The 22574-nt window shown below is 29.7% G+C and overlaps 1 protein-coding gene across 2 annotated transcripts in view; it reads right to left on the bottom strand.

The window, feature by feature from the left end:
- Positions 1-22574, bottom strand: part of LOC129958127 (tyrosine-protein kinase Btk29A-like) — a 115299-nt gene that overhangs the window by 33482 nt on the left and 59243 nt on the right. For both annotated transcript variants that reach the window (XM_056070326.1, XM_056070327.1), the window contains exons 2-3: positions 9980-10060; positions 4338-4402 (exon numbers count right to left, since the gene is read on the bottom strand). In XM_056070326.1, coding sequence (XP_055926301.1) covers positions 4338-4402; positions 9980-10060 — 146 coding nt within the window. The remainder of the gene's footprint in view (positions 1-4337; positions 4403-9979; positions 10061-22574) is intronic.

Genomic DNA, 22574 nt, shown 5'->3' with positions numbered 1-22574 from the left:
CACCCCTATTTCGACGAATTTAGCCCATCCTAACGCATGCGCAAAAGCTTGGAGGGTTTTAGAATCCGTTGTCGAACAGTACTTGGCAGTAGGCGGTTCTTTTTGTATGTATTTTTAATTTTACTTTTGTATCCAATTTCTCTAAACATTTCAGACAGGTCAGAATCCGATGACAATTCCATACCATCGCAGCTCATATCATTTGCTGATGATCGGGGCAAAGATAATCATATTTGATTATGTACGAGTAAAAAGACGCGTATGCTGCTAGCGATTGAAAAGCAAACGACTTAATAGTCATTATTGGGCAGTTACTGATAACAAATTATGGTATCCCCAGAAATTTATGGTGGCAATGTATCATTATTTTGGTTATTTTTTTTTTCATTTAATTATTTGTTTGTTTATTATTTGATTATTTTAGTTGACAAAAAACTATAAATAAAACAAATGATAAGTATCCCATGAAAAGAAATCCAGAACCGTTGAATCGGCATCTCAACACATTAGAACGAAATAAAACCTATAAAAGCCTTTTAGAAACCTACTTCAGTATAGGATATGTCACAAATGAACTGCGCCAAAAGACGCTGTTTGTTCGGAGAGAGTAACTCTGCCTGAGCGCCTATCGCTCAGAGTGAGTTTATATAACTGAACGCACTAAAGGCGCTGTTTGTCGCGAAAGGGTTAAAATGAAAATAAATAATTTTATATCTCTCATATGAAGTTTTCTGCAACGTGAAATTGTTTTATGTTTTAGATATTTTTCATCATTTTCCCTCTAAATTACTTAATTTTTCTCGGTCTTTCTCCCTATATTAGTTTTACAAATATACTGAAGTGTTAAAAGTCAGCATGCAAAAATAGAGATGGCATTAGCATTACATCAGAAATGCACAAATGGGCAGTGCACTTTCAGAGATTTCATTTGTATTCAGTTATTCATGTGAAAAAATTTTCTGACAGAAATGAACAGACTTTCAATGGGGAGTGCTAGGTGGAGCTAGAAGCATTTTATTTTGAAAGTTGTTAGGAAATTCAATATTTCTCGATACGCAGTGTACCAAGAACATATAATTTCAAGTATTGCTTTCTACCATAGATAAAGCAGTGATCTACTGCGTCAAAATAACAGCAACAATCAACGTGAGATTTATGTCTGTGTAGACAGTGCAACGAAGTATGGAGTTGTTGAAATATGACAGCAGAATATCAACCGAGTGTCTTTAAATGAGTCAGAGTGCAACATCTCTACAAAGCTTTTTAATATATCGATTGGACTCTAAATGTCTAGAAAGCCGTTGCTTGGTCGGATGAATCCCAATTCCCATTTGCTAACACTTAACGGACGGATCGAATCTACTATGCCTTTTCTCGGCTTCCGAGCATCTTTTGTATACCAGAGAAACCAAGAAAAGATTCTAAAGACATTAACTTGTCTTGAAGCTCCCATTTTCCTGTGTTCAGGCTACTATTTTCAAATTCACTTTCTGAATATTCTGGATACAGTAACCTCTGTACAGTTTTTTTCCTGGGATCAATAATTTTATTCTCATCACTAGAAATATCACTTTCTTCATCAAATTATTATCACTTCCAATATTGAATAAGTTTTCCGCATAAATATCCTCATCTTCCACAGAAAACTCTCTTATGGTTACGAAATTACTTAAAAATACTACCTGAAAAGCAAAACTGCGCAGCCGAATCAGCAAACAGATAGTACTACAACTAATGGTACCAAGAAAAAAATAACACAATGAGCATAAAATGAAAAATTAAAACAGCGTACTAAAACTTGAAGCAAAAACGTAGATATATGTGGCCTGTCCTAGGAAGCCAGAATGGAAAAACGTAAATTTGTATGATCCGTCATTTAAGTATTAAGAACTGACAGTAGAGTTCAGATGCGACTGGATCATCGACCTAAGCTGACAAGGGGAGAACACGAGGTTGAAAATTGAGTTCGGGAGGAGATTTAGTATTTTGTTGCTTATGGCACTTGTCAAAGGCAACCCCGCCGACGAAGTCAGCAATTTTAAGCCAAGTTTTAGTTTCTATTGTTTCAGTAGCGCCATCTAGGGCAAAGTGTACATCTTAGCTACTCATGTGTCACAGACCTTTTTCACGGGGCGGACTTCACGTTCACGTTCCGAATGTTCGCTCACGAAAATATTAAAGCGCAACAGCCAATCAATTTCAAGAAAATGGCCCTCAAACTTTCAGCATAGTTTATATACTAAAAATGCGTTCCATTGCCGTAGAACGATTAGTATAGTGGTTAAGGCGCTGGTGCAGCATTCATGAGACCAAAATTCGGTCCTGGCTAATGTTTTTTGTTTTTTTATATTTTTTCTGAATTATTTTAAATTAGTTTAACGATTTATAAAGCGTTTTAATTAATAACTTTTTCATTTTTTATGCATAAATAAATATTTATTCTCTTAATTCTAGGATTATAATTTCATTTTTAGAAGAAAAATAATTATAAATATGAATGCTTTATTTTAAATATTTAGAATTATTTAAATAGAATTAACAGTTTAAAAATGGTTTCAATTAATGTGATACTCATTTTTGTATGGGAAAATAAATATATTTTTTCTTAATACATAAATTATTTTTAAAAAAAATAATTTTGTTCATTTTATGATTCTTGAATTATAATTTAATTTTTAAGTGTTAAAATAATTGTAAATATAATTATAATCATAAAAATATTTCAAAATAACTATTTTTATCTTAAAATCATTAAAATTTAAAAGTTTTTGGATTTAAATAATGATAAATTATTTGTTATAACTGAACGAAGCTGTATTTATAACGAGAATTAAAGAGAACATCTGAAATTAATAAAATTACATCAGCAAACATTTTAAATAGTAATCGAAAAGAAAATGTAGAAATCAAATTATGGAATGCATAGGCAGATGGTTTAAAATTTCTAATAACATACGATATGTCTTGTTTGCTGCCCGATTTTTTGAAGAAAAACAAATATTTTTTTAAAGGTAAATGAAATTCGTTTTTTAATTGATTCCTTTAAGGTTTCACTTGTGGATAATCCTAATTTATCATTTGTGCAAGATATCAAAATATACCTATATTGTTTGAAATGTTTTTACGATATTTACCATTCTGTTTCATGCATGTAATAAAAAAATGTATGAAACATTTTTATGATATCATTTATCATCATTTCAGTTATCTTTGTAATTATCTTCCCTGCTTAAAATTAAAATTACGATTCAAGTATTAGGTGAATGAACATTTTTTTTTGAGAGAAATTTATTTTGATAACTTTCATTTTTGATTGATAAAAGAGTTACAAATTAATTAAACTTGCTTGTAATTTTATTTAAATAATTTTTAAAAGAAAAACGCATTCATATCTTACATTTTTTAGAAAATTAAAATTCCGATATTAAGCGAAAATATATTTATTTTTCAATATAAAAATAAGCATCATATTACTTGAAACCATTTTTAAATTGTTAATGCAATTTAAGCAATTTTGAATATTTAAAATAACGCATTCATATTTACTTTTCCTCTAAAAATTAAATTATAATCCAAAATTTAGGAGAATAGATATTTATTTTTGTATACAAAATGAAAAAAATATTAATTAAAATGCTTTGTAAATTTTAAAATTAATTTGAAATAATTCAGAAAAAAAACATATAAAAAAAGAAAGAAAGAAAAAACCGTTAGTCCAGGACCGAACTTTGGTCTCATGAATGCTACACCCGTGTTTTATCCACTGTACTAAGCGTGTCACGGCAATTGGGACACATTATTAGTTTATATACTATGATGAAGGGCCATTTTTTTTTTCGAAATTGACTGGCTCTTGCGCTTTAATATTTTCTTGAACGAGCATTCTTAATGTATACTATCATTATACTAAATCCCATCCCGAACTGTGAACCCGAAAAGAAATGAAAATTATATATTAAAATTAAAATTATATAATTTAAAAAAAAAGGGATAAAAAGTTCTCAACATAATATTTCACTTTTCTAAGAATATTCTTTTTTGTGTCAGTTTGATTTTCAATTTTTTTTTGAACGAACAAAAGATTTAAAATTTCCATATTTCATCATTCAGAGCTATGAGAAATTTCAGAGCTATGAGAGCTATGAGAATTTACTAACCTATTTATATATATGACGTATACTAATTCTAAAATTCAGCATTTCACAGGAAGCAGTATTTTGACGTTAGCCCACGAAATGCATAAGGTTACAGAAACTCTTTTCTTAGTTTGATTGGGCCCAATTATAATCAGATTGTTTGCCATTTAAACATAGAATGTTTGAAAATTTTCTACTTACCCAAACTTATTTTTGACTTGCCACCAATGTTCGCGAGAGTCATCAACCACTTCATATTCTTCACCCTATTGAAAATATTTTTTTAATCACACAAAAAGATAAAAATGTATTTGATAGAACTGTAGTCCTTAAAACTGTTTGACGTACAAAATTTATTTGAATCCGAAATACAAGTTGTTTGCAATGAATTAAATCGAGATGGTTCGTGAGAAACGAGGGCATTAGATGCGCATTAAATATTCCTTCACTTAAAGACTTTATTTTCACACTTCACAAAATATTTCACAGAAAAATTCTTCATTAATGTTAATCAAATATACAATAAATGAAAGAAGAGATATATACCCCTCCCCACCCAAACTCCAAAGGACCAAGACTCATGCTTTTTTTAAGTCACAGCAAAATCCTTTTACTCATCCATAACTCTTTAATCAAATCATATTCAGTAACAATAAAAATTTAATCTCCCACATCAAATTTTTGCATAAACCAAAACGCGTTCGCCTCATTGGACAAGAACATAATCTTCTCTACCCCATCCCATCCCATTCGCACATGTGGACATGCCAACTCGCGAAAGAATGTTCTCTCACTGGTCTATCACCAGAGGATACCGATCCAGCTACCAGACCACCTTCCCAACTGCCAAGACCCCTTCTTCATCAATTGCGAAGTACTACGAGTTTCATCGAGCGTAATATAAACATCAGGCAGTTAAAAATATAAAACACCTTTAATAAAGAAGTTTTGAAAAACAACAAGGTTAATAGTCTGCTGCATTTCTTGTAACCAATTTGCGGGTAGCAGAGTCAAAAAATAAGCTCGCAAATATCAAATTCCTTACAAAACGTGTCAGTCAATGCAAACATTTATGCTACTGTCCCGAGTTTTATTCTCCTCCCCCTCATCCATTGATAGACATTTTATTTTTGAGTACTCCCTACTTTCATTACTAATGTTAAGTTCTTAGTTTAGCTTGAGAGTAGAGAGACTCGAATTGATAACCAGAGAATATGTATTTAAAAATAGCAGCTTCTAACAGGGAGGAAAGTTGCTATGGGAAAAAATTTAAACTGCTCTTAAAAAGAAAAAAAAAAGGATGGAAATTTTTATAAAAGAATGAATATTCTACAAATTGAAGTTGCCTAATGGAGTTTCAAACTATGAATTTTGTGAAATTTTGAATACAAAAGTACTCAATTAGACTCAACTTTCCTGCAAATGCAAATATTTTTTAGATCCTAGTTCATTGTTTTCACCATAGCTATGGGTATACTGTGTAGAAAAATAATTTGACTATAAGAAATGGAATTTTTTGCAGAGCGTTTTGCTTTCTGTGGTAATTTGTAACACTTAAACGGTTCCATTTTATGGAATTTCAATCATTACAAAATTCCCTGATTGATATCACTCATTATTTTAAATGACCCAAATAATGAAATAAAATTCTTCATTAGGAGATTTTTCAAAATTTTTCTCCGCAGGTAGGCAGATATCTTAAGATTTGTAAGGCTTATTTTTGATTTTATGTCTTATTATTAGTTCCAAGTTCTAACAAATAAATAACTTTTCTTTGACCTATAATGATAGATAATAATTGTTTATAGCGACAATTAACTAATAAGATGGAAGAGAATTTCAAAGAGCTTCTTTCATAACAAATGAGGATAGATATAATTTCGTGTCTGGAGATGCATTAAGCTTATTGTGATACTTGTTATTTAGACGAATACTGTTTTCCTTTCCACAAGTTTTGTGTTTATGAAATATACTAAACATTTTATTGCTGTAACATTCAGTTCTTAGTATACTTCCTATACCGATACCTATCAGACTTAATATTTGCATAAATTTCATTTTTCACAGGAACTTAGGGATAAAAAATTCTAATCCCTTATGTTTTAAGTTTTCTGCCATTATCAATATTACTTTCGAGTACTCCTAACTGGTCTGACGTGTACTCCAGGCCTACACGTACCACATATCTGGTACATGTGCTGTGAATGATAAAAAATATTCATTTAAAATCAAAATAAATCAAAACTTCTTACACATTCAGATATAGAAAAATGAGGCCCAGCGAAAGTAAATGGTGTCTGGAATATCATTGTATTTTTCGCCAAAATAGAAACCGTTGTGTGCCAGATATTTCATTTGATTCAAATCCCCTAGTTGATACCCCTTCATATCGCCAACGGATGCTAAATAGCCAAAGTTTATAGATGTCATTGGAATTCAGTGTCTCTTCATTGAATTGTTTACCTTTGGTATTGGTGACTTTGGCGATATGAAGGAGTGCCAACCAGTGGATTTCAACCAAAGGGAATTTTTGATATATAACTGTCAGTTTTTTGGGTGACGATATTTACTTTTATCTCATTTCTGATCGTAAAGCCCTCTCCACAAGGAAAATATCCTAAATGTAACAGAGGATATTATCAATATCCGAGAAGCATGTTGATTCTTCTGGTTGAATGATAAAACCTTTACTTGATTGAGAATGAATGTTTGCGCTGTATTGGAACTACATTTTGACCTGAAATTAATTCCAAAAGGTTGTTCACAAAACTTTGTTAAGCACAACAGTAATATTTTCAAAAAAAAAAAAAAAAAAAAAAAAGAAAAGAAAAAAAAAGAAAGAAACTGATAAAATTACATGTCTTACTAAAATCTATAACTCTGTACTGACGTGACAACAAACTTACTACCAATAAAAAACGAAAAGCTCTCGAAAACTACAAACAAGAGAATCTCTGATCAGAATGTTCTGTCCTGGAATCTGAACTAGAAGCAATTCTAGAAAAAGAGAAATTTTTGAATTGCAGTATTATTTCTGAGATGAATTTGAATCTTGATTAAAGAATAAACTGGTAAAATCTATAAGAATATTTTCACAACGATTAAAATTAATGAAGTATTTAGTTATTTTATGATCTAACGCAGTGCATATTATGAGGTTCTTTTAATAAACTAGGCAATTTAATTTCACGCTTCGATGCTTTTTTAACAAGTTAATGTTCTAATCTTGGTTATTTTTTTATTTTAATAACTTTGTGAAAATGCATTTGCATTTATTTATATGTAATGACTTCAGAATATGAATGAAGCAGATTTTCGAAATTTAGAAATATTCTAATGGTAAAGTGAACGTATTGAAGAACCTGAGCAATTACATTCTTAAAATACTTATTCTTATATTTTAAAATTTATAGAATTTTTTACAAACTTATTTATTTGGCAATTATGAAAATAGAATCCGTTCATTGATATATTGATACCCCCTTTTAGTCTGGCCGCTCCAAGCAGCTGCTTAAAATGCCATTGGTTGAAATGCATTGCAAGATTTAAAAAAATACTGTAACAATTCCTCGAGAAGCATTAAAGTTTATTGACTATGTTACACCTAATCAGCTTCTTTCTTCATTGCTGCTAAGATTTTGAAACCGTGAGGTATTTCAATAAACAATCATGATTTAAAATGAAACAAGTGGAAACAGAACACAAAGATGATATCTTGAAACTAATTTTCACTTTTTCCCTTCCTATCTTTAATTATAGACAATTATTCTAATGAAAATGTGATTATGTCATTTTGACGAATGACACGTGATCATTTGTAGAAATGACAAATTGCTTTGAAGTTGCATCTTTACTGACGCAATCCTTTCCAATTGTGCCCATTTATCTTCGTTCGATTCGGACCAGCGGACCGCATAGGAAAAATTGTTCTTTATTCTGACCTGGATTCAACTTAAGATGATTAAATCTCCTGCCATTTTATTTTCGAAGCGGGGAATGAACTCAAACTGACGAAAACTGATTTTGTTAATGGGCTTAACTTTTGTCAACACTCGTCCATCCGATGTCTTCACAGAAAGTCTCCTTTTCTTTTGTTGTTTTTTCATCCGTACTTTGTAGAAGGAAAGCAAAGCTTTCAATTATTCTATTTAAAGTACTTATTTTTTGCAGCTCAAACTTGTTTTTACTTTTTTCATACAAAGTTTATGAAGAGAAAAAAAATTAGACAGCAAAATTTAGATAAATCACCATGTTTTATCAAAATTATTTTTAGAATTATATCTGTCAATGGGCATTATAATTCAAATAAGTAAATTGTTAGACTAATAAAATGTGTCATGTGGTTTTTACACCGAAATTGTTGTTAGATATCAAATTTTAAACAAAATCTGACAAAGTGAAGTATTTCTGTATATCTGTGTGCATATGTACATGTTATTTCAAAAATAATAATTAAAAAACAGATATTAAATTTGGTATAGGATTTCATCATTAGAACTATAGATTTGTAACATAAAACTGTCAACTGTTGGTCAGTCTCTGTATATACGTGTGAGATAATTCAAAAACATAACAGGCTAGATCAATAAAATGAGGAGAAAATGCAAAAAAACTTTGTATCCAATCGCTTAACGGACAAAAGATGCCTTCTTTTCACTATGTGGCGAAGTTAAACATAAAATACACCACACTGTAGAAGCAAATGATAGTATCAAGGAAAGAGGACTCCGCCCATTGACAAGTTTCAATAATCGGCTTCTTAAAAAAACAAGTATAGAGAAAGAAAGAAACATTCATTACGTGAAGATTGTGCTCAGATAATTTTCGATTAAAGTAAGGATTCCTTAACTGTGGATCCCATTTTCAAATTCGAGATATGAAAACATTTGGTCTTGATCACATTTCAAAGTAGTAGTAAATAATAAGAACCTAAAGATTTTTGGTTGAACTTTCTCGTGTACGAAATGTAGTCGTCACAAGAATCCGATCATGGGATTTTGACCAAGTTCCAGTTTTTAGACATTGATCTTTTGAATTACGTCTTTCTGTGAAAACTGAAATGTGCAATGAGCTAGAAGGGGAAAAAATTGGGCCTACGCACCCCAATTCTTGATGAGATCTGATAGTCTACCGCATGTGCACATGAACATAGTAGCTAAAAATGAATTGAACGAAACAAATAGAGAGACGAATACTCCTATTGGCAATGGCATAACTATTTTTATACACATTTTCCATTAGCACTTTAGCTGATGAAAAGTGTTAGTTTATATTATTACTGATCACATCAGACTAAATTGATAAATTATTTCTCAAACTTAAAAATAACTTAAAGTAAAATAGAGGCTGATTCGGAGTTATTTTTCACCTTTCCTTCCAGCATTTTTGTTCATAAATATTGTTTTCTAAAAGTTCTTTTTATGGAATTTGATCTGTCTTGAAGCATTATGATTTGTTTAAAGTTATTAAAGAACAAAATTTTTAAAAAATCACTTTTGATCTCAATCGATAATAATAAAATAAATTGATAATAATGAAATAAACTTAGAGTTCAAAAGAATATCTAAAATTGGTTTCTGAATTTAAATTTTATCTACAATGAACAAAAATGGAATGAAAAACCATTCTTCTAATGATGAAATAATATCTCCTCTAATTCATCAATTGCAGACTAATCAGTTGCTACAGATATTTTAACTTATGCTCGAAATAATTGCTATATTATTAATAGTGTATGGAACTTATTTATTAAGCATAAAAGAGAAATTTGCCCACACTTTGTATCGAGTATCATCAACTGCAGATAAAATAATTTCATATGATAATAAAAATCAGTCTTTTACCTTCGTTAGCGTGAGATCTCCTTCTTCAATGGCTTGAAACGGATATAATGCGACGACCGTCTTTACGCAGTTTGTTTTCATCTATAAAAATAGAATTTTTTTTTCAAATACAAATCATAACTTAAACCTCCAAATAAATATTTTTTTAGTTAATAAGTCTTTAAATAAAATGAATTCCGATTTGAACGCCTTTCTTTTTTCACAGCAATTCATCGACTATTAAAACACTTAATAATGTTCATGGACCTAGACTTTCAACATATATCATCATATAAAATATAGAAAGAAATGGAAATAATTAAAGTTTTCTTCATATTGATAAGAGATCTCTAAAATAAATAAATGGAACGATCTTTTTAAATACAATAATAGCAGGTGCTCCTTGATTTTTCTGTGAGTTCGGATTTTCATTCCATTGAAAGACGATCAACAAAAATTTGCAACATGATTCGTTTGAAAATGATTTACATGCTTGTTTACAGAATTGTGTAACGAAATGTACAGGATATATTTCAAAATCCATAACTAGAAGAACCAAAAAAAAAAAAAAATCTACAGAAATAGGATGTTATTAATCTTTAAAAAATGTAGCATCTTTTTGGACTATACAAAGAGTAAACTCGTATTTTTCAAACTATGTACTATTGATCATCTATTATAAAAATTCAGTCTAAAATCCTATTTTAAACTATTTAAATGGTAAATATAAGACGTTTTATTTTATTCAAATAGTGGCGAACCATCTTTCTCAGCTTAATGGGAAATTTTCTAATTTGAATAAGTTTTTTCTTCTTCTCATTCTATTTAAAATATATTTGATTTGATTGAGATTTTGCTTAATCAAGAGAATAAATTCCCACAGGAATATTTATTTTCACCTTTGATACTTAAATACCCAACTTGTGTTATTCCCATTTAATAAAGTGCAGATTTTGAACTTAAAACCTGTTTACCTCTATTTCTTTAAATATCAAGATATTCATAGTAACTATTAAATTGACTCTATCAAGATTTAGAAAGATACATGAATTTACCCCTTTTTAAAAAAATGTTGCGCTTGTAAAACGATTCTGGTACCAAGATTTTGGCTATGAAGATTAATATTTAAAAATAATAAAGCCTTTTAATGTAGTTGCTAATGATTTATGTACATATATTAAGATTTCATTTTAGCACATGGTTCAACACAATATTGGTTAAAGTGTATAATCTATTTGTAATTCTTAGTGAACAAACAAAGAAGCTTTAAAATTCTTTGCAAGCTTTAAATTTCCGCCCCTTCAAATATTAAAGAATATATGAGTGACTTGACGCTCTACTGGCAGACCATTAGGCTTACAGCTTCCAAATTTGGCACATATATATTTTGGACGATAAAAATGTGTTCTATTGTTATTATTTGAAATTTTAAATAATTTAATTAAACAAAATTTTCTCGCCGTAACTTAGAAAAATATTATAGCACAAAAGTTGGATTGATTTTTATGTCATCTTAAAATTTCAATTATTATCTTTTCTACCATACCAATTTTGTTGCAATAAGATTATTTGTATAATTTGCTATTCACTTTTTAAATGCTTTTATGCATATTTTACAATAATATATTTATTGTGCAATGAAACTAAATCGCTTATATTGTTGCTACTAATATTTCATTCTGGTTTTTTTTTCTTTTGTTATTGATGATTAAGGTGTGGAGATTCGTCTTATTTTTACTATTTTGAATAGGTATCTGTTTAAAGGATACGTTTCGTCAGATTTTTAAATACTGTGACAGTTCAAGTTTGCCTTTAACGTCAGAAGTAAGGAATGATAAACATTTTTTAAAGTTTAGGCATTTTTAAAAATGATTGCTCTTTCTAATAATTGAGTTGGATGTCAAATTTTATTTAATTAGATGCTTTATGTATTTCGCTTGATTTTTTTGAACCAGAGAAATTTTTGATTGAATAATTCTTAGATATATTACGTAGATCATGAAACATATTATGTAATACACAAAATTTCAATACTAAATAAATCTTTCTTCTATCTTTAGATATTTTACGAACTTGCTTCGTTCATGCAAATTATTAGGATAGCTGAAGTATAATCACTTTCCGTTTAACCCTGCAGTGCATTGTGTAGGCATTTGGCTACACGTTTTTCCATTTGTGAATGAATTTACATGACTGTTTCAGAGGATGACAATGTGTGTTTAGAAATCTTTTTTTAAATACGTTTTGATAAGTACTTGTAGAAAGTAACCAAGCGTATATGGTGGAGCTGTCTCCTACAGATAAGACCGACATCCACCATCACACGAACACAATTTAGAACACAAAACTCTCAAAAATTTTCAAAAATAGGTAAGGCTCAAAATGGATCAAAAGTGCGGTTTTTTTTTTTTTTTCAACCTTTAAAATTCAGAGGAAAACTTTTACAAAATCCATCCAGAGACTAAGAAAAAAATATCTGAACCATCAGGCAAAATTTGGCTTTTGGATGGGTAACAAAATACAAGATGCCGTTTTTGTGAAAATCACATGGAAAATATTTCAATCTGATATGTGTTTTATTGGGAAAATCATAAATATATTGTACTACAATATCGTTCACAATCTTCAAAATTTATTAAAATCTCTTTGCTGATAAGAGTGAAAAAAACAATGGTTTATCAGCAACTGGTTTAAATAAAAGTCCCCATAACACTTTCTGGTATTAACATGCAGAAAAATATCATTAAAATTTTTTTGCCATTTATGAATTTTCCCTCCGGCTTTGTCATTTTCTCATCATCTTTGTCTTCAGTTCAAATTTAACCTAAGGCATCTGGATTTTTACATAATCTGTGAGTTTCCTTTGAGTGGCTCTTTTTACCACTTACTTTATCATTTCGTAGCCAATTACGCCCAATTGGCTTACGAAAGCCAGTTAAAGTTAATATAAATTTCAATAATTGATTCGATTTCAATAATTTTCTTGCCCGTGAATAGCTATTGTTGGTGGCTGAGCTCAAGTAAATTCAAATGCCGTTAGCACGGATTTGAAAATCACAGAATATAGAAATCCTCCTCGGTAAAAATTTATAATTTTCTATACCATTTTCGGGATAGCAAATGATAATAGGTTTCAGGATAGCACGCGGTAAAAGCAGTTATTTCGTTATTTAGTTAGAAAATAAGATTTCAATATAAAATGCTGCCGATCTAATATTTTGTCAATTGATCTAAAATTAAAAAATAATGTAGCCTGCATCGTATATTTGAGTAATTGTTATTTAATTAGAATAGTTTACACTTAGGTCAACAATATTTCAATTACAACTTGCACAGTTTACGTATTTATTTATGTCAATACACATTCACGCACTTCGGAGAAAAGTATTCAAAAACAACATATATATATTAGACATGAAAAGTCTGATAGCAAGAGATTCTGTTTCTCAAATGAAGTTTCTCTCCATCTGATGATTAAACAATAAGGCCAATGTAGGTAGAAATGAATACATTAAAGAGCCATTTATACTCCTTTCAAAGAACTGATGTAAAAAGACGTATAATCGAAATTTTACAAAACAACTTTTATTATGACAAATTTAAAGCTACCAACGAATACAAATATTAAACTATATCTCACTAAAAATAATACTCAAATTTTAAAATTAATTTGTCATAAAAGTGAAAAAAAATCTAACCCTTATTACAAACCTTAAGTGCTAGTTATAAATTTAGTATCTTATACGATTTATGTGCATTCTGGTAAGCGTTTGATTAATAAAAAGTTTTTATTAATATTAAAATTAATTTAATAAAATTAAATAAGAATAAAATGTATTACATTATTAGCAAAAGCATTGTAATATTATTAAATATATACTGTATAATTGAAAGTACTTTCATGCTTTGTTTATCCTGTAGATGTCAATTACTAATATGAAGTGGGCTGCAATGACGGCTGTCATTGCAGCCCACTTCATATTAGACAAAGGTTGTTTTTGGAATACTTTTAAAGGCATTCTTGTAAAAAGAAACCGGCAAGCCGATATGGTACCACACAAATTCAAGGTTGAATTCGTGTGTTAAGAAATTAGTCCGTTGAGAGTCTGGTTCTCATTGCATATAATTCCAATGCTTGTGCGAATAACGAAATAAATTTTACTAGTATTTATGATGCCTGTTTTACTACAAATTCAAATTAGTTACTTAATTTATAAGTTTTCAGAAATATTTAAAAATTAATAAAATTCAGTATATGTATTCGAGTATTTAAGTTTTAAAAAATATCAACTTATCGATCTAACTCATTTTCCTTGTAGTTTTTTTCTTTTCTTTCTTTGAAGAATCGGTTCGTTGCAACGCTAATATCTTTCTTAATCTTAATGATTATTCAAACGAAATGTTTATGTGATTTGCTCATGTATTTGATTTTGAAATTATGAAAGAAGAAATGAGTTACAGTTCGTACACGTGCATTTAAAAATTATTAGCTACAAATGCTTGTATTTAATCGAATATTCAGAATTATAATATAATGCGATCGTGACATTTTGTCAAATATTTTCTAAGTGTTTTTTTTTAATATTCTTTTAAAATTTCCAAATGTTATAAGCAAACCACATTTATTTTAATTTTATGTTTCCTCAAATACTAGTGCTAATTTTAAGAAAATGCCTTTAAGCATTGCGCACAGCAAGCAAAATCATTCATAAATGTTGCAAGTCTTCTGTGAAATGGAGGGGACCCCATCTTCTTCATTATTTTCTAGTTTATGCCTCTTAACCGAACCGTTTTGAAAAACACGAGTTCAAACCTATTCTTTACATGGTCAAAATTCAAAGACAGTTCATCCAGCTTTCTTGATATAGAGCTAATATATATATATATATATATATATATATATATATATATATATAACCAAATTAGTAAAAATAACAAGTTAATATTAGCAAAAATAAATATAGAATCAAAAGGGAAGAAATTAAGAATCCCTTGTTTGAATCCCTGCCTAAGGGTGACCCTTCAGAAAGTCTTCAGGCCGGATTCATAATTTCTCCCTTTTTGATTCTATATTTATTCTTTTTGATAATATTAACTTGGTATTTTTACTAATTTGGTTAAATTCATCTGTGTTTTAGTAGTAGCATCATTAGCGCCGCTCTCTAATACAATTGTATTTTTTTAGTTTGATTCAGAATTAATTTTTAATTTTTATAGTTTGTTTTCAGAATTTCAGAAATAGATTTTAATTTTAATTAATTTAATTTTAATTTTCTTATATATATATAAGTAACCAAAAATATAGGCAATATGAAATTAAAATCTATTATTGAAACAATTTAAAATTAAAATTATTTCGGAAACGAAACTAAGTTATTTCGAAATCGGAACTAAAAAATTATTTCGGAATTAAACTAAAAAATAAAAAAAGTAAAAAACAGAAAATGCACCGTTGTGTTTAGAGAGCGCAAATGCAGCTACTATTAAAACACAGATGAATCTACACAATTAGTAGTAAAAACCAAGTGAATAGAAAAATAGAATCAAAATTAAACCAAATAAAATAAGAATCCGGCCTGAAGACTTTCTCAAGGGTCACCCTCAGGCAGGGATTCAAAATAAGGTATTTTTCTGTGAAGAATCCAGACTTTTGTCCAACAGTATTGACCCCTCGTGAACCGAAAATCCTCTGAAATTAAGGCCTAAGAGATACGCCATTTTTACAGAAAAGAAAAAAACAATAAATTAAAAGAATATATATATTTATTTAAAAATAATTCTTTTCATTCATTTGAACATTTTTTTTCACAGGAAACTATCCTTGTCGACTAAATAATATGTAAAATTTTTCTAATCCTATCGGCTAAATAATATGTAACATTATTTTTGGTTGAAGCAGAGTGTAGGTTCGAAGCAGTGAATCGACTTGGTATTTTTAATTTCGTTTTATTTATTCCGAATGGTAGGCATGAATTTTTACACAAGAAGGCACAGCGCTGCACAAAAGCAGAAGTAAGAAAGAAGAGCGAAAAGGGTCGAACAAATGGTCACTAGCCTTATATAACATAGTATTTCCGGCCACGTGCAGATGGAATGACCTTTGACAAGGGCAACATATTAAAAGAAGTATCACTCTCATTTGATGCGTAGTACTGATGGCGCATTATTTTTACAAAGGGATTAATTAAACCGAAAGTGGAATTGGATCACGAAATAAGAGAATACTTTAGAATGAAGTTACGATGGGCTAAATTGAGATAATATCTTGGAAATTAATTTGGATTAAATTAAGAGTTTAAAATATCATTGTATATATACACCTCAGTTTCCTCACCTCATGACACCTCAGTTTCCATTGCCTTTACATTAAACAAATATTAATACAGACATCGAATTTATCATTTTATATTAGAAGCATAAAAAAGACCAAGAACTGTATTGATGAAAATATTATATAAACTTAATAATCAAAATATTAAAATTTAAATGATATAGAGCACAAAGTTATTTTGACCATTTTTCTGTAAAAACTGAATTAATGAACTTAATTTAATGAAGACAGTCTATGGTGTATTTGCCTGTATTATTCTTAAATTCAAGGAAGTCTGACTCAACAAGATTATTAAATTAGAAGTGAAATATTAAATTATTATAATCAGTGTAGTTAAATATCAGTACAGTTATGATTTTAAGTAAAGTATTTTAGCTATAAATAAAAACACGATTCAAATCTTCAGGGGAAAAAACTTGGATATGAAAATAATACTTGCGAAATTGAAATATTTCACATTAAACACTTGTAAAATTGAATGGTTTCATATAAAACTTTTGGAAATGTAAATCAATGCAAGATTCAAGTATTTCAAATAAATTATTTGGAAATGATAATAATAATTGTAAAATTCAAAAATATCAAATGAAAAGCTTGGAACCAAAAGTAATAAATGCAAAATTCAAAGATTTTAAACAAAACACTTGTGAATGAATGCAACAGACTCAAGACTCAAAATACTCTTATAAAATTTGAAAAAAAAAATATATATATAATATAAAAAATATTTGTGTTTAGTAAAAAAAAAATTATTTGGACACAGTGACAATAGAGAGTATATCAATAATTGTCAGAGGTGTAACAATTTCCCCTGAGGTATTCACTACCTTAGTCTAATTATCATGTGCCATTAATAATTAAGTATATAAGAATCTTGGTATGTTATTTTTTTTTTTGCCCACAAGGTTTGTATGCATAATTTTTAAATAATAAATTTGAACAAAATGTTTAAAACTCAATATTTTAAACTAAAAACTCATGATATTTTGAATAATAATATAAAAAGATTATTTGCAATTATATTGAAATAGAAAAATGCAATTTAAAATCAAATCAGAAGAACAGAATATAAATTTTGAATTCCATCCGTTGAGTCAGTTGATGGAGGCCTTTTTTTTTAACACTAAAACTTTATGAATCATGGCGCAGGTTGGAACTTCTTGACGATAAGCAGCACAAACACTTTTTTAAGAAATTTTGAGCACTGATTAATTGGAACTTCTCTATGATGACAAGGAGCACAAAAACACAAGGGTATGGAGCCGGAGTGTCGGATGATGTCACAGGTTAATGCGGCAGAATGCAGAGGATGTCGCATTGGCTGCTTGGAACGACGTGGCCGAAAGAGCTTCGAAATCGGAGACAAGCATGGGCGGCAGCACCAATACGGAACCATCTTCGATGCACGGCGAATCAAGGAGCTGCACCGTAACATCAAATTGCCTCTCATTCCGGGGGTTTAATTCTTTTCATTCATTTGAACTTTTTTTTCACAGGAAACTATCCTTGTCGACTAAATAATATGTAAAATTTTTCTAATCCTGTCGGCTAAATAATATGTAACATTATTTTTGGTTGAAGCAGAGTGCAGGTTTGAAGCAGTGAAGAGACTTGGTATTTTTAATTTCGTTTTATTTATTCCGAGAGTAGGCATGATTTTTTACACAAGAAGGCGCAGCGCTGCACAAAAGCAGAAGTAAGAAAGAAGAGCGAAAAGGGCCGAACAAATGATCACTAGCCGTATATAACATAGTATTTCCGGCCACGTGCCGATGGAATGACCTTTGACAAGGGCAACATATAAAAAGAAGTATAACTTTCATTTGATACGTAGTAATGATGGCGCATTATTTTTACAAAGGGATTAATTAAACCGAAAGTGGAATTAGATCACGAAATAAGAGAATATTTTAGAATGAAGTTACAATGGGCTAAATTAAGATAAAATCTTGAAAATTAATTTGGATTAAATTAAGAGTTTAATATATATATATATATATATATATATATATATATATATATATATATATATATATATATATATATATAGTAGGCTTATATAGCTTTAAACGCGGAAAAATTAAATTTAGTTTAATTTAACGAAGTACAGATGCACTAACAAGGTTTTTTGCCTCACACTGTGTTTTGAAATTGTACTTTCAATTGGTAAGTGTTTTGCTTTCTTATTTAAATGAATTTGGTTCTAATTTCATGATCTTTTGTTGTTTGATTTGCTGTGTACTTACTTAGATTAAAAAATTTGGAAATGATTTTGCTTGTTATTGTAGAATTATCCTTAATTTTGTGATACTAATTTTATCTCCAAAACCTCAATTTCCTGGAATTTTCGGATCACGGGGGGGGGAGTCAGTTTGTTGGACGAAAGTCAGACCCCTCACAGAAAAAATCCCTGGTTTGAATCCTTGCCTGAGGGTGACCCTTGAGAAAGTCTTCAGGCCGGATTCATTATATCTTTCTTTTTGATTCTTTGGCTGTAAACTTAATATTTATTTCTAATAATTCTTCTTATTTTGTTAAGTTCATTTGTGTTTTAGTTGTAGCAGCATTAGCGCTCTTTAAATACAATGTATATTTTATTTTTATTATATAGATTCAGGAAATATTATATAGATGAATTTTCATATTGATTATTTTTGGATTTCTTTAAATTCTGAGTCATATTAGCCTTTTATTTTTCCTAGAGCTCTTAAAATCTAATTATGGTAATTTCTGATTTTCCGTACTTACCACGCTAAGAGACCCTTAAAAATGTTAATTCAGCTCTTCCATCGGATAATTTCCGTTTCGAAAGTATATAAGATTATCGCCCGTCTTTGATTTCCGCTTTCTATGATTTCACGTTCGCCCAAAAACGAGCTACTTACTGCGCTTCATTTTCTTGGAATTGTTCATGGAGATAATTTTTTTTCAAATTTTCTAATAGTTAATAACTGAATCATCTATTTCTTTATAGGATCACGGATTAGTGCAAAATCAAAAAAGTTTTTATTCCTATTTCTTCAAGACATTTACAATTACAATTACTACTTTATATTATGTGAATAGGAATCGGATCTAGTTGAGACAATTTTCTGAAAAATGTTTATATTTGTTAATGTACAGTACACACCCGATTATCCGCGGAATTGGGTGGCGCGGCCGCCGCGGATAACAAAAATCGCGGATAATCCGAAAAAAGCTAAAAACGGGTATAGCAAAAGAGAAAAAAGTCATTCCAACTTTGAAAAATCGTTTTATGTACAATAAAACGTAAAATAAACAGCAGGAAATGTTTAACTAACGCTTAATATTTTAGTATATCACTCAAAACTAACCTAAAATGCATTTTGTTAATGAAAACAGAAAAGTGCTTTGTACTTACGAGAGGCGTCAAGGATACACAGTAAGGATCAGAAAAATTAATACATATGTACTGTTGTAATACTGAAATGTATTATGTAATTACAAAAACATAACTGTAAAACTGCACCTTTTTGAAGAAATCAGTCATTTGTGTTTGCTTCTTGCTTTGGAAGCATTTTCTCTTTGCTTGAAAGCAAAAAAAAAAAAAAAAAAAAAAAAAAAACTTAGTGCGGCAGGCGTGGATAATCCGCTCCGCGGATAACCCGCCCGCGGATAATCGGGAGTCTACTGTATTTAGGATTCTTTGCTAATAACTATTTTTACAGCTTAACTCTTCATTCATAATAAGCATCATAAAATATTCCACAATTTTGTTGATTTTAATGCCAGGAATATTTTTCAAAACTTGCAGGTAGGGATTGCCATACCGATACACCGGGATACCGAATACCGGTATTTTGAGCTGGTATTTGATTTTGTACAATTTTGTAATACCGGTATTCACAAGTTTAAATACCGTTTTTTCGGTATTTACTAGAAATTTTTAAAATTGTCTCCATTATATATTCAGAGATCGCCAACATAGCAAAATAGTATACGTTTTTGTTTTTATGTCTCCGTAACGGACGAAATTAGCTAATGAATGGCTTTATTAATTGCTTTAATCTAAATGAACGAAACATGGATTATCCCTGAAAGAAGATATTGTATCCATAACGACTGATGGAGCAACAGTTTTGAAAAAAGTTGGAAAGTTGATTGGTGCAAATCAGTAATTGTGCTATGCTAATGGAATTCAATTAGGAGAATTAGATGTATCATACCAAAAAAATAAAGAACAGAAGAATAAAAATACTGTGGATATAGAAACTTCGGATTCCAATTTCGAAGAGAATAAGAGTGTGAGTGATATTGACAATGAAGATAATGACAATGTAATTGTTGAAGAAGATATTGCTAATGAGGATGAAATATTAACCCATCAAGAATTGCTTCCTATAATTTATAAATTTCGAAAAATTGTTAAGATATTTAAACGTTCCCCTATAAAAAAGGATATATTACTAAAATATATACTAACTGAAAATAATACAGAATATATGTTAATATTAGATTCTAAAACAAGTTGGAACAGTTTACTCCTAATGATGGAATGATTTTTGAAATTGAGAAATCCACTCCAAAAAGCAATAATAGACTTAAACCTGCAAATTAATTTTTCAGATAGTGAAATCAACTTAATATCCAGAACTGTATCAGCTCTACTTCCAATAAAACTGACTATTGAGGCATTATGTCGGAGAGATTCTAATTTATTAACTGCTAATGCAACATTAAATTTCATGTTGCAATCACTGCAAGAACAGCATGCATCACTATCTGAAGAACTATATATTACGTTGAAAAATCGCACAGAAGAAAGGCATACTGAAATAGAAAATGTCTTATGGTATTTACATAATTATAATAATTTTAAAAATGAAAATGAAAAAGAAAAGAAAATAACCAATTCAAATCTGATTAAGTTTATAGTAAATTTTCTTAAAATGTTTTACCCACAAACCTATCCACATACAGAAGAATTCGGTTCAGTTATCGAAGATTATGATGATACTAATGTCGATAGTGAAAAGGAATTGTTTCTTGAACAAAAATTAGAATTAGCGATAAATACAAAAATTTCAACGAACCAAAATTCAGTACAGAAATCAGCTATATCCAAAACCATCCGACGAGAAATCGATTTATTTGAAGATGAGGGATTTAGAGGTAAATACTTGGAAAAAGTATATCGCGCATTGCTAACAGTACCACCAACTAGCGTAGATGCCGAAAGAGCATTTCAACAGCTGGTAATTTTTGCGCAAAATTACTTTTCAGGCTTAATGACAGTACAATTGATGCATTATGTTTTTTAAGATCACTTTTCAAAAATTTGTAATAGTACCACAGACTGAATAGTGATATTTACACTTTTTTAAATAAATAAGATGGTCCTTTACTTTTTTGTGATTTTTTATATACTGTTATAATTTATAGGTTACAAATTATTTTTTTGTGATATTTACCCTCTCTAATAAAAAGGGCAAATAAAACGAAGAAACACATGCGTTTTCTTTACTTTTTCTAAAATTTCTAATACCGGTATTAAAACCGGTATCCCGGTATTAAGATCTAAAAAATACCGAATACCGGTTTTGAAATTTTGGTCCGATATTGCAACCTCTACTTGCAGGCTGTTTTCAGTTTGCCCCAGATATGGGGCAAGTTGTAATAATAAAATCAACAATATTTAAACTTATTTACTCGATACAATTCTTTTATTAACTAAAGTACATAAAATGGTAACTAATTATCACTTGTCACTGACTGTGATAATAGATAATCATAGTGGTTTATAGGAAAATAAAGTAATTTAACCAAATAACTTAAAAATCAGTTTGCATCATCTACATTCGAGCACATTTTGAAAATTAAGCATTGAACTCATTCGCTTTGCGCAAAGATAGGAGCATGGTGATATGTTTGTAATGTTTCGGCTTCAAGGCTACCGTGTCTTGTGTTCGAAACCCGATTTCGCCGAAGAACGGCCTTACCTGTTCTTGAACCTGCGAATTACCAACTATTCTGCCAAGTTTTGATCTTCTGTTGACAACGTCTTCGGGTTTTAACGAGACACATTTATTTTGAATTTAGATGAGGATATACGCGTTCTCCGCTGGAAATAAATTTTAAGTATTATGTTTCGATTTAAATTATTGTATATAAATGTCTTAATTGTTGTTGTCCAGCACTGCATTCTGATTTGTTCATACACCACAGGCCTAGCTCCAATGCCATATAAGGTATCTGGTGCACGAAAAAATGAGTGGGGGCCTAAAGCTTATTCATTGGTGTGGCGTGTAAGTTTAAAGAGGGAGT

This window comes from Argiope bruennichi, chromosome X1, assembly GCF_947563725.1.
Source record: "Argiope bruennichi chromosome X1, qqArgBrue1.1, whole genome shotgun sequence".
In the NCBI taxonomy this organism is placed as follows: domain Eukaryota; kingdom Metazoa; phylum Arthropoda; class Arachnida; order Araneae; family Araneidae; genus Argiope; species Argiope bruennichi.
The sequence above is the reverse complement of the archived record's forward strand: the minus strand, read 5'-3'. Positions and strand labels throughout refer to the sequence as shown.